General features: G+C 27.2%; 2 protein-coding genes across 11 annotated transcripts in view; both read left to right on the forward strand.

Moving 5' to 3' along the window:
* Window positions 1–1,543: 1,543 nt before the first annotated feature.
* LOC111687722 (gustatory receptor for bitter taste 93a) lies at window positions 1,544–7,900 on the forward strand. 3 transcript variants are annotated; one of them, XM_046949965.1, is made up of 3 exons: window positions 1,544–3,149; window positions 3,273–4,058; window positions 4,512–5,171. In XM_046949965.1, exons 1-3 carry the CDS (start codon window positions 3,009–3,011, stop codon window positions 4,665–4,667), a joined length of 1,083 nt encoding a protein of 360 aa, XP_046805921.1. In that variant the 5' UTR covers window positions 1,544–3,008; the 3' UTR covers window positions 4,668–5,171. The 3 variants fall into 3 exon arrangements, with proteins under 3 accessions (XP_046805921.1, XP_046805920.1, XP_046805919.1); XM_046949964.1 differs by lacking the exon at window positions 4,512–5,171 and adding an exon at window positions 7,438–7,900 and having other exon boundaries at window positions 1,544–4,058; XM_046949963.1 differs by having other exon boundaries at window positions 1,544–4,058.
* A 167-nt stretch (window positions 7,901–8,067) lies between these two features.
* LOC111686014 (peripheral plasma membrane protein CASK) overlaps window positions 8,068–12,189 on the forward strand; it is a 74,858-nt gene continuing 70,736 nt past the window's right edge. For 2 of the 8 annotated variants that reach the window (XM_046949951.1, XM_046949953.1), the window contains exons 1-3: window positions 8,075–8,417; window positions 10,040–10,195; window positions 10,264–10,376. In XM_046949951.1, coding sequence (XP_046805907.1) covers window positions 10,137–10,195; window positions 10,264–10,376 — 172 coding nt within the window. In that variant the 5' untranslated portion in view covers window positions 8,075–8,417; window positions 10,040–10,136. Of the gene's footprint in view, window positions 8,418–10,039; window positions 10,196–10,263; window positions 10,377–12,189 lie in introns of those variants that run through there. The other 6 variants (XM_046949952.1, XM_046949954.1, XM_046949950.1 and 3 more) reach the window with 5 other exon arrangements.

The raw sequence follows: 12,189 nt of genomic DNA on the forward strand, positions 1-12,189 counted from the left end.
TTTCTTATTTGAAAACTTTTTATGAACATTTTAATTCATAATTTTAAATTTATTTTTTTTAGATTATTTTGACACAACCCAAGAACTTATTAAATAAACAAATTAAAATCAGCTGCCTTAACGATTTCACCTTACTTAGTGCATCCTGGCTACAACGATACGAAATCGATTGTATATTTGCCCCTATTATGGTTTACAACTCAACTCTTCTTTAGATGAAATTTTGACTTGTGGTATTATCGATAACAATTTAAAATTTTAAGTTGAAATTTATTACAACTTATCAAAATTAATTGTTTAGATAAAAAATTTAAGATAAAACTAAGTAATGTTTTTAAATTTTCCTCAATTTTATTAATAATTAATTTTTGAACGAATTTACAATAAAAATATATTCAATACATTTGAAAATTTGTAAATTAATGTAGAATTCTAGAAATTAGTAACATTCAATTTTACGCTCATATAACCAATAAATAATATGAATAACCCCCATATTTGGTGTATAAGAGAACAAATTCCAAACATTTTTTATTTATATAATATAACAAAATAAAAAATAAAGCATAAAATATCTGAATATGTTTAAAAAATATGCCTTAAATGCTTGTGATTTTAAAATCAAATTATACTAAGTTGTACCGATTACGTTTCCGCATTCATAAAACGAACGCAATACAAAATCAAAAAATAGCAACAGCACTTACAATAACAACGTCATCAAATAAAAAAAAGTTATAGAACATGAGTAAATCCATGGCACATAAATTGCAATGGCATAGTGACAATTACATGAATTTGTAAGAATTATGCTCAGATATGTGGCATTTTATTCACAAACAAATTTAACAAATGTGCGACATTCTTTCGACATTTCGTACGAAAGTCTGATAAAATGTCCGACAGTTCGGAAATTAGTGAAACTAAACCAAATTATAGTTATTAAACATTGTGATCAATATTCAGTTAGTTCAGATCAATTTTTAAACACAATTTTTTAGGAAAATTTTGATTTCAGACAATAAAGCATATAGTGAAATCGATAAAAATCGAGGATGAATATTTAATGCACGAATACGACAACAAATTATATTTTTAAATCTAAATGAATTCAGAAAATATATTGGAAGTCCATTAATAAAAAAATGTTAAGAATGGAATTGTAGACCAAAGTTTGTAGGTAAAATACTCCCAGATTTGTTCTCATATTCCCAACAAACAAATTTGATAAAATGGCGATGTTGTCGTATGAAAACATTATTGATTCTAAAATAGTGGAAAATCATTATGTTTTGGAGGCTCAGATACCCAAATTTTAAATAAAATCTTGACAAAAGTAGATGATATATAGTGCTACAGATTAATTAATAATATTTTAGATGAAAGTCCATTCTGTTTTGTTTTTATTTTAAAATATTTGAACTTAAATCGAATAGTCCTATTATTTTGAAAATAGATTTTGTATAAAAATTAAAAAAAAAATAAATCAATTTCTTAAATATTTATAATAATGATTAGAGAAACAATTAGAGAACAAATTAAAGAAATAAATTACATATAAAAATATTCAATTAAAATTTTTAATTTTTTAGTGAAAGATTTAGATTTTTAATTTAAAAATCTAAATCTTTCACTAAAAAATGTAAATTTCAAAATTTTATACTTTTACAATAAGAGTGCTCAGAAAATAAGTGGAAGTTATTTAATTACAATTATTTGTAATTCACGCTTCCATTCATAATTCAACCCCCAATTACGTACTGAATTAATTGATTCGCAATACAAAATTTCTGCTGCGAATTACACAAGCTGTACATAATTCAGTTTGAATTACGAACGAATTACTGTCATTTTTATCAAAATCAACTGTTTGTTTTCATTGGTTGGACACAAAAAAAAAAAAAAAATAAAATTACAAACAAATGCAAATAACTAGAGTATTTATCAAAATCAACTGTTTGTTTTCATTGGTTGGACACAAATAAAAAATAAAATTACAAACAAATGCAAATAAATAGAAAATATATACCTTAATTAGTTAAAATAATGTAACAAACGTATTTTGTATTATACACAAACACTAATATTCCAAAAAATTACAAAATAATGAAAAAAAAAAGAAATGGCGATGAACTGTCAAAGCGAATGTTTCGAAATAAAGGGTTAATGGCTATCACCATTCAGAGGCCGAATTAAGTAAGTCAACAAATATTTCCAACATCGGGATATTCTCACAATAATAAAATTTTTTAATAAAATTTTTTTAATAATTGAAAATATGTAAATTAAAAACTAAGTTTTTCGCTAACTATACACATATATGTGAGTACATTAACTAATTGCTAAGGATTCGATTTTATCATTAATGTTCGACAAATTAAAGTGAAGAATTGCATGTGGGCATTTCCATAGAGCTATTAGCAGTAAAATATAATATTAAAACAAGATTATCAAAAAGTGGCTTTTATGAAAAGCTTTACGAGATAATCAAATTTTTGTATTACTTGTCCACCTATTTTTGTATTAAATATTCATGTTGATACTAAAGTGGCTCCGAAAATAATTGAATTGAAAAAATATATATATATAAAATTATATATATATTATTTAGATATAGTACTCAGAGCACATAAATAAAAACACACATTAATTTTTTATCTAGATTGATACCACATTATCATTTACTACAAGACCGGCATAAATCAAAAACTCCTTTTTGATTAAAGCAGCAAAGGTTTCTCATTTGAACTTAAACAAAATTTTTACTTATCAAATATACGTTAAAATTTGTGTGTACTAAAAATCAATCACACATCGAAAAAAATATATAAACTTTTGAAAATATCTTAAACGCAGTTAAAAAAAAAAAAATCGAATTTTGGAATATGACAGTCCTGCAGTAAATGAACGATAAAGAGTGTGCTAGATTCACATGTTACTAGCAAGCCAAAAAATAAAAAGTCGACTGCTTTCAAGTTAGAAACACTTTTCGCACAAAATTTTGAAATATGACCAAACTAAAAGTCAAGCGTATTGAACAATATTCCATTTGGATACTTTTAAGCATGTTTGAATATGGACGTGCGCTAGATATATTTGATTGTCGTTTAGATCGCAAGAACATTGTTGTGTATGCTGGCAACAAATGGGTAAATATCGGAAGGACAATTGTGCATTTCATAATAATTATTGCATATTGGGACGTTATGCCATCAGTTTATTTTGATTTCCAAATAACGCCAAGCAATTTTCTGCGTTTATTTTCGATACAGCAAATCATTTCTGTGGCTTTATTAAGCACGGCACTACTTATATTGAGAGTACGAGATAATGGAAAGTTAATTAAAATAATAAATCGATTTTTAAAACTAAATAAAGGAATTGCAGCAATAACAAATAAAAACACTTTATTCTGTAAGCAGTTCTTGATATTATCTTGTTTGAAAGGTATCATCACTATATTGGGTTACGTGAATGAATTGCCTACCCTTCTAAATCTTGAATCGACAAATTTAAACAAATGGTTTAGTATGACCATTGCAGTCTTTCTATGGCTGGGTTCTATGTTTGTATTAGATGCATGTTATATTGGATTTCTAATAATGTCACTTATGTACGATAACTTGGGAAGCTATTTGCAAACTATTATAAAAAATATGAAAAGTATTGAAACTGGAAATAAATGTGGGACTTCACTTACAAAGTATCATCGTTTAAGATTGGTATGTGATTATTCAGATAAGTTGGATAGTGTTGATCAAATATATAGCTGTATATACAGGATCAGCAAGGAATATATACATATTTTTCAATGGCCTGTTTTGTATTACATTTATTACAACTTTATGATAATTTTTCTGTTGCTAAATCATAGCATCTGGCAATATATTCGCAATGGATATGTCGATATTATAAAAATATTTATGGTTATAGTAAAAATTTCAAACCTAGCATTGATCATAATGTGTGCGAATCACGTCGTTGACAAATCAGAGATTCCAAACCAACTTAATCTTGATATCGTCTGTTCAGACCTTGACATGCGATGGGACATAAGTGTAAGTAAAATTTTGAAACAATCACGTTTATATGGGAACTTTTAAATTTTCGGTATTAAAAATTAATTTATCGTAATGCGCTTAAGATTGGTCAAAACGTTTTTATGTTATTAATATTTCCCCAAAAATTTTGTAGTTCTGGAGACACAAAATGAAATATAAAAATGAATATTTTTTAGTTTTAAATAATTAAAAAATGTTTATCTTTACAAGATGTTTGCTCAAATTGAATTACGCTTTCTTGTAATATCCTGTGGTCAGAAAGGCCATTATTTTAACTGCATCATCAAAACTCCAACAGTATTTCGGAATTATCGGATATCGGAATATTTAAGAACACCGGGATTCAAATTTTCAAAATCTTGGGACTACTGACAATAAGTCCCGATTTTTTTCATAATACAAATATATAAACATTATGTTAGATTTATGTTTTTTTTTTTTTTTTACCAGGTGGAAAGATTCCTCAGCCAGCGCAAAGCAGAAAACCTCGAGATTAATATTTTAGGTTTTTTTATTCTCAATAATCAATTTATACTTTTAATATTATCTGCAATCATTTCCTATTTGTTCCTGATCATCCAATTCGGAATGAATGGTGGATTATAAAAAATAAACATAAACAAGTAAGAGTGCTATATTCGGCTGTGCCGAATCTTATATACCCTTCACCATAGTGTATTTCAAACATCTTTTAAAAATTTTAAATTTTTTCCCGACTACATTATTATTACATCAAAAGCTAAGCAAAAAGAACAACAACATGCATGCCTTGAATTATCAGACTCCTAGTAAAACAAAAGTACAATTGAAATAAAACGTCAAACATTAAAACTAAATTGAGAAATAATTTAAAATTTATTTAAACAAGTATAAAGTTATAGTCGGGCGAGGCCGACCATATAATACCCTACACCTGCATACGAATAAAATGTAATTTAGTTTTCATAATAAAGCATTTAAGTTGAATTGCACCTCGCCTCTGATATACATATGCTATTTTTTGTTTAATAAAACTGTGGATATTTACGTAAAATTTTGATGGGGGCTATAATTATATATGTAGTTCATCAGGGTCATCAAGGCTAGTATAGAACTTGGTTTTGCAGCTTTTTGTCGAGATACGAGTATATTAAACGTAATAATGAACTTAAAAGCCCTATTTTGCGGGTTCACTTGTATGGGGTCTAGGTGAAATAATGGACCGATGTTAACCATTTTCAATAGGGTTCGTCCCTGGGGCAATATAATATCATGTACCAAATTTGAATTATCTTCAAAATTGCGACGTGTAGTTTAATTACAAGGTTTACATGGACCGACGGATGGATATAGCTAAATCGACTCAGAAAATGATTCTGAGCCGATTAGTATACTTTAAGTTGGGTATAGGATCAATATTATTGTGCGTTACAAACATCAGCACAAACCCAATATACCCTCCCCACCAAAGTGGTGTAGGGTGTAAAAATATAAGAAACATGCATGTTAAATGTTCTTTGTGTAAATGTTCATTTGAACAGAATCTCGAAAGATTTATAAAAAGTCATGAAAATAAAATTAGAGAATAGAGTGAAGCTTGCGGTGTTGAGCTGAAGAAACACTCCTAATGCCAAATGCGACACCTTCTCTTGAACCAGTTAAAGGAGTAAATGATTTTTTTCTTATGCAAATAAATTATGTGGTAAATTGTTTTTTTAAATTAAGAGTCTTTTGTTATTATTCGTATTTCTGTTTTTTTTTCTATTATTCGACATATGGTTGGGTTTTATATAAAACTATTAAAGAAAATTATTTTGGGTTAACCAAGCTTCAACGAAATCTACAATCCAAGTTTGAAGTTAAATCATTTCTCTTCTGCAGGGCGATTTAATAATAAATTTAATTTAATAATTAATTTAATAAATATATTAACCTTATTTAATAATATTATTATTATAATAATATATTATTATACATAAATTAGTAGGGATCTATAGTTGAAAGTCAAAAGTCGACTTTTCGACTATAAGTATTTTATAAATAGTCGACTTTTCGACATTTTCCAACTTTTCGGTTTTTTCGACTTTTTGACTGTTTTCGACTTTTTTCCGACTATTTTTTAACTTTTTTCGATTTTTTCAGACTGTTTTATTTTGAGTTTTTGATTTTTTTCACTTTTTTTAAAATTTTTGACTTTTTTCTACAATTTTCGAGTTTTCGAATTTTTTCGAGTTTTCGACTTTTTTTGTTTTTTTTCGACTTTTCGACTTTTTCCGACTTATTGACTATTTTCCACTTCTTTCGACTTTTTTCCGACTATTTTTTTACTTTTTTCGAGTTTTTCCGACTATTTTAGAGTTTTTGACTTTTTTCCACTTTTTTAAAATTTTCGACTATTTTTGACTTGTTTCTACAATTTTCGAGTTTTCGACTTTTTCCGACATTTCGACTTTTACCGACTTTTTTCGGCATATTCCAACTTTTCGACTTTTTTCGACTTTCTTCGACTTATTGACCCTTTTTCGACTTATCGACTTTTATTAACAAAGTCGACTTTTCGAATTTTTCACAGACGATAGTCGAGTTATCGACTTTTTTGGAACAAAATAGTCAAAAGTCGAAAACTCGAAGAAACAAGTCGAAAAATGTCAAAAATAGTCGAAAAATTTAAAAAAGTGGAAAAAAGTCAACAACTCCAAAATAGTCAGAAAAACTCGAAAAAAGTCGAAAAGTCAAAAAGTGGGAAAAAGTCGAAAAGTCGACTATTTATAAAAAATTCGTAAAAAGTCAAAAACTCGAAAATTTTAGAAACATGTCCAAAATAGTCAAAAAATTTAAAAAAGTGGTAAAAAAGTCAAAAATTCTAAAATAGTCGTAAAAAGTCGAAAAGTCACTATTTATAAAATACTTATAGTCGAAAAGTCTAAAAGTCGACTTTTAATTAAATGAAAAAAGTCGAAGAATCGAATTTTCATAAAATGCAAAAAGTTGAAAAGTCGATTTTTAACTAAATGAAAAAAGTCGAAAAGTCGACTTTTCGTTTCAACTATAGAACCCTAGATTAAACTAGAATTCGCAGGGTTGCCATAAAAAACAACAGAAGACGTCACTGTTTCTTAGTGTTGTATAGTTAAAAGGAAAAGTCGACTTTTCGACTTTTTTCTTTTAATTAAAAGTCGACTTTAGACTTTACGACTTCAAGTTTTTTTTATAAATAGTCGACGATTAATGTTTCATAAAAAAGAAGACAATTATAAATGTAATATAAAAATTAATGAAAACTTAAATTTAATACAAAAAATATATATATTGTGAAGTCCCCATAATTTATACTAATCAATAAATTAAACATTTTTGTGTTTATTTTAGTAAAAATTATATTATTTTTTTGCTTCAGATGTTTACACTTTTGCATTTTTTGCTCAAGTTTAAAACACCTCCATTGGGCTCTAAAACTAGCAAACAAAATTAAAAAGTTGAATATTCAAAAACAACTTTGGAGGATTGCTTTCAATTTAATACCAAATTTTTCACCTTAATATTGGCCCTATAGGATCTAATGTAACACATACACGTATGTATATTTAAAACCCAAATCAAAAATAAATATCCAGATCCAAATATGCATACTGCATTTTATTCGTAAAATAAAACATTAAAAATATGAGATAGAAAATCAAGATTTTAGCATGTTGTATACGATGATGTTCCTATACTTAGGTCTAAATCCATTGATTTTCTATTATATCATGTATCCTATTCAAAATTACTTATTATTTTCAAAATAAAATAAAAAAAATTGTTATTTAAATATATAGAAGTAATAAGAGTTTGAAATTTTATAAAATTATACAGCAATAACAAAAAAAATTGTCAAAATGAAAAAACAATTAATAAAATGTTATTAAGAACTATTTTTGATTTAAATAATATTAATTATTTCTGTGTTTAGATTTTTGTAAACAATTATTTGCATATTTTGAGTTTTACGTATTGTGTGAACCGGCACTAACATGAGCATACTTTTAGGATGAAAAAGTATCAAAATTTTTTAAGGACTAGTCGTTAAATCGCTAAATTATCGCCACTGTTTATTTACGGTCCACATTTAATGGGCGTTACTACATCTATAAATATATCCATTCGCAAAAAAGTCAATGTTACACGAAAGTAGTATTTTATTTGGTGCTCGAAGAGAGTAATTGTGTATTTATTGTTCACGGTCGAACATTTTTTGTGTAAACAAATATAATAAAAAATGTTTATATGTTAAAAAAACAGCAACAAATTTAAAAAATTAGTTAGTGAAAATAGTAATGGATGTATGGAAATTGCCAACTGAAGTACATTTTATTAATTAAAAGATAAAATAAAAAGGTGATTAATCAATTTTTAATTTAGGGTGGAGAAATGAAGAGTTGAATATTTGCGCGAGAGCGCATTGTATGTGGTGGTGATGTCAAGGAATTTTCATTAAAAATTTATCTTTAATAATTCTTGTGGCGAAAAATACAACGACAAAAATTTATATTAAAAGTCTGATCATGGTCACATTGACATTACGACCCATGCACATTCAAGTGGTAATTAAATATCAAGGACCCGTTACCGCCCTTCACGAAGTTGATTTACTTCACCACTTGTGTGTCCCATTTGATTCTTAACAATATTTGTTTAAATATTTACATGCATATATATGTATGAATGTATGTGCATGGATGCGAGGATTGATTAATTTATACTTTTTTAATTATTTAGATTTTGCATTAAAGTAATTCCTACTTTCGCATAGTTCATAGTTCATACATAGTAATAATTTGTCATAATACCCATTTTTTGATAAAGAATTGCGAATCCGCCCATATTTTCTGTGACTTTTAAAAGATAAGAAACATTTTATTAGGACAAATGATGAATGGCAATATGAACAACATAAATATATATAGATCCATATATGTATATGTATGTAGATATGGCTATTAGATATATGGATGTGTACATATTAATATGCATTCATATACATAGGTACATTTGTATGTAGTTATGTGATTTCAATTTGTATCGAAGTTTATAATCCGGTGTTGCACCAAGTTTTAAGTTTATATCTTGTTTGAACTATAAAAATTATTTTTTATACATATGTATAAGTTTGTAGTTCCATGTGTAACACCAAGAAATATTCATCTTTGACCCAACAAGGGGTCAAAGATGAATTCTGGGTAATTGTGAATTTAATTTTGCTGTGTTCGTCTATCTGTATGTCTATCAGTCTGTCTAAATATAACACGCTAACGGTAAAACTAATCAATGGAAATCAGCCAAATTTACTAAAAATATTCACTGTTGTCGTAAGCCAGTTCCAAAGGTGACAATGTCGGACAAAAATCATTGGCCGCAATGATAATGGTAAAATAGCACTATAATTTAAAAAATATAAAGTCCACATTGGAAAACAACTTAAATTTTTATACATTCCCTAAAATTATCATTTGTTAAAATTTTGTGCTTATTAACTATAAAAATCATAAAAGTCTCACACATTTAAATAAATTGTATCACTTTATTTTAAATAACAGTATTGCACAATTCAGAAGGTTGCACTTATGAAAAAGTACATAATGTGACACACTTTGAAATTCTATAAAAAATTTGGTGACTTTGTTTTGTTAGGTATTCATTCCTATTATCTTTTAAATTGGTTGAATATTTTTATGATAGGCATGCAGTATTTTGACATTGGTGGAAGTTGTTTTTTTAGACGGCTTTTAATGAGCTTCTATGATTTATGTAAAACTATATTTTAAGCAGAAATTTGTAACCGATTAGGGCCAACAGGCTAGGTTTAATATTGAAATAAATCAAATTAATTTAAATTTGTATGTTTTAAGATAACTAAGCCGATTGTTTTTGGACAGCAGTAAATAATATTTTTTGTTTTCACTGTTGTTTCTAAATAAGAAAAGTTTTATATTTAAATGAAGTAAATTTTTATTTTATAGAGCAAAATAATTTGGCCTAAAGATTGCAAAGAAAGCCACAATAATTTCGCATCCTTTTTCTGCATTTGATTTGTAATAAATTAACTAATTATTAATTATGGCAGACGACGAGATACTGTTTGATGATGTTTACGAATTGTGTGAAGTTATTGGCAAGTAAGTAAATTGTTATCAAAAATAGAACTGCGAATACAAGTTAACATTTAATATATTATTATTTACAGAGGACCTTTTTCCATAGTACGACGATGTATACATAGAGAATCTAATCAACAGTTTGCTGTTAAAATAGTTGACGTTGCTAAATTTACAGCAAGTCCCGGACTTAGCACAGCAGGTAAATCTAAAAAGTTAAATGTAATTAATAATCACCTATAAGCTAAAAACACTTGGTTATGGCTATAAAATGTTTAGACAATCTAAGTCTTACTTTTTTACTAGACTTGAGTTGTCGGCATGAAAAATATTTCTTTTTAAAAATAAAAAATAACCAAAAGGTTAATACGTATTTTAATAAAAAGTGATTAGCTATTCTGTGAACTCCAAAAGATAGATTTGTCTGCAATAAATTACATTCTTTAAAATTTAAAAAAAGCCATAATTAGTAAAGTAAAATATTGAAAAAAAGTTATTTTATTTTTATTTAAGAACACTTTTAGCTGAGAGGAAATGAAAGTTATGCAAAATGTTTTTGGCATAATTTAGTTGAAAAAAATAATAAAAAATATTTTTGGCTTTTTATATAAAATACCTGTGTATCTTAAATTTTGGACACATTTAAACCCTCTTTCAGATAGTCCAAAAAAATTTTAAATATAGCTGAAATTTAGCAAAAATTTCTCCAGGAGACTTTATACGGGGGCTACGATAAAACAGCTCAGTGCCCGCCATTCTTTACTTTATAATTTTTAAATTAAAAAAAAAACAACTTGCTCCAAATTTGATTACGATCAACATATTAAATTTTGTTTTAACCACTTGTAGATTGCTATAAGAAATAGCCCCCTAATAGACACAATTTGTCCAATAAAAACAGCAAAAATGTTTGTCAAATTATCTTTAAAGTTATAAGAAAATGTGCTAAGGGGTTTATTTCGTAAATGCCTTCCCCACACTTCACTTCAATTTGTAAAAAATATTTTCAAGGCAAGGTGAAGTGTTTTACAAAATAATAAAAAAACGCCATAAGCATACAACAGCATTATTTTTAAATTGTATTACAACTTATGTTGAAGAAGAAGGTCTTAAGGACACTAAATTTTCCATTAAAAATTCCTAACTCAGAATTTTCCCAACTAACGGGCAACGTTTATTTAACAATGTTTAATGAACCATTAAAAATTCCTAACTCAGAATTTTCCCAACTAACGGGCAACGTTTATTTAACAATGTTTAATGAACCTTGCTACTGGGTGAATACCCGGTACTTTTGAATTAAAGTAAATAATATTTGCAGCTGTCGATTGACAGTTGCCATCTGTAATTTACTTTTGGCAACTGACAACTCAACTGAGATTCGGCTGCTATCGATATTGACCCATTATTTTAATGCGAACTGTGGCACGCAAAGTTTAGAATGTTTATCATTCTAAAATTTGTTATTTAAGTGACTTGTCATAAAGTGAAATGAAATATGTATGTTATTTTTTTCAATACCAAAATTTACATAATTTTTTCCATGATTTAAAAAATATAGAAGCATATAGCAGTATATAGGCGAAACTAATTGTTAAACTAAAAGTCCCCAGTCAAAGACCTAACTGGTGAGAATGTATTAGTAGAAGCACAAAAGTAAACACAATTGTTCTAAAGGTACTAAATAATAAATGTTTTTTTGGACGTTATTCTTTGTGTGTTATTAATGGAATTTTTTATGGCAGTGAATGAAAATATTGGTTATTTATTTTTTTGAATTGGAGATGGTAAATCCGACTGCTGTCCGCTTTCACATCGATTCTCCCCAATGAACCTTTAGCCACTCTTTGCGCATATAAGGCAGTGTAGGAATTCTCAAAAATTTTATTATCTTTGTTTTGGAATGGTGCTTTGTGCTCTCGCAGTCCAGAAAAAGGCAACTCATTGCGACTAAAACATTATGCTATTACAATTTTTTCATTTAAAATAAAAATATTTGTTTTCAGTTTGAAACA

The sequence above is a fragment of the Lucilia cuprina genome, chromosome 4, assembly GCF_022045245.1.
Source record: "Lucilia cuprina isolate Lc7/37 chromosome 4, ASM2204524v1, whole genome shotgun sequence".
Lineage (NCBI taxonomy): Eukaryota > Metazoa > Arthropoda > Insecta > Diptera > Calliphoridae > Lucilia > Lucilia cuprina.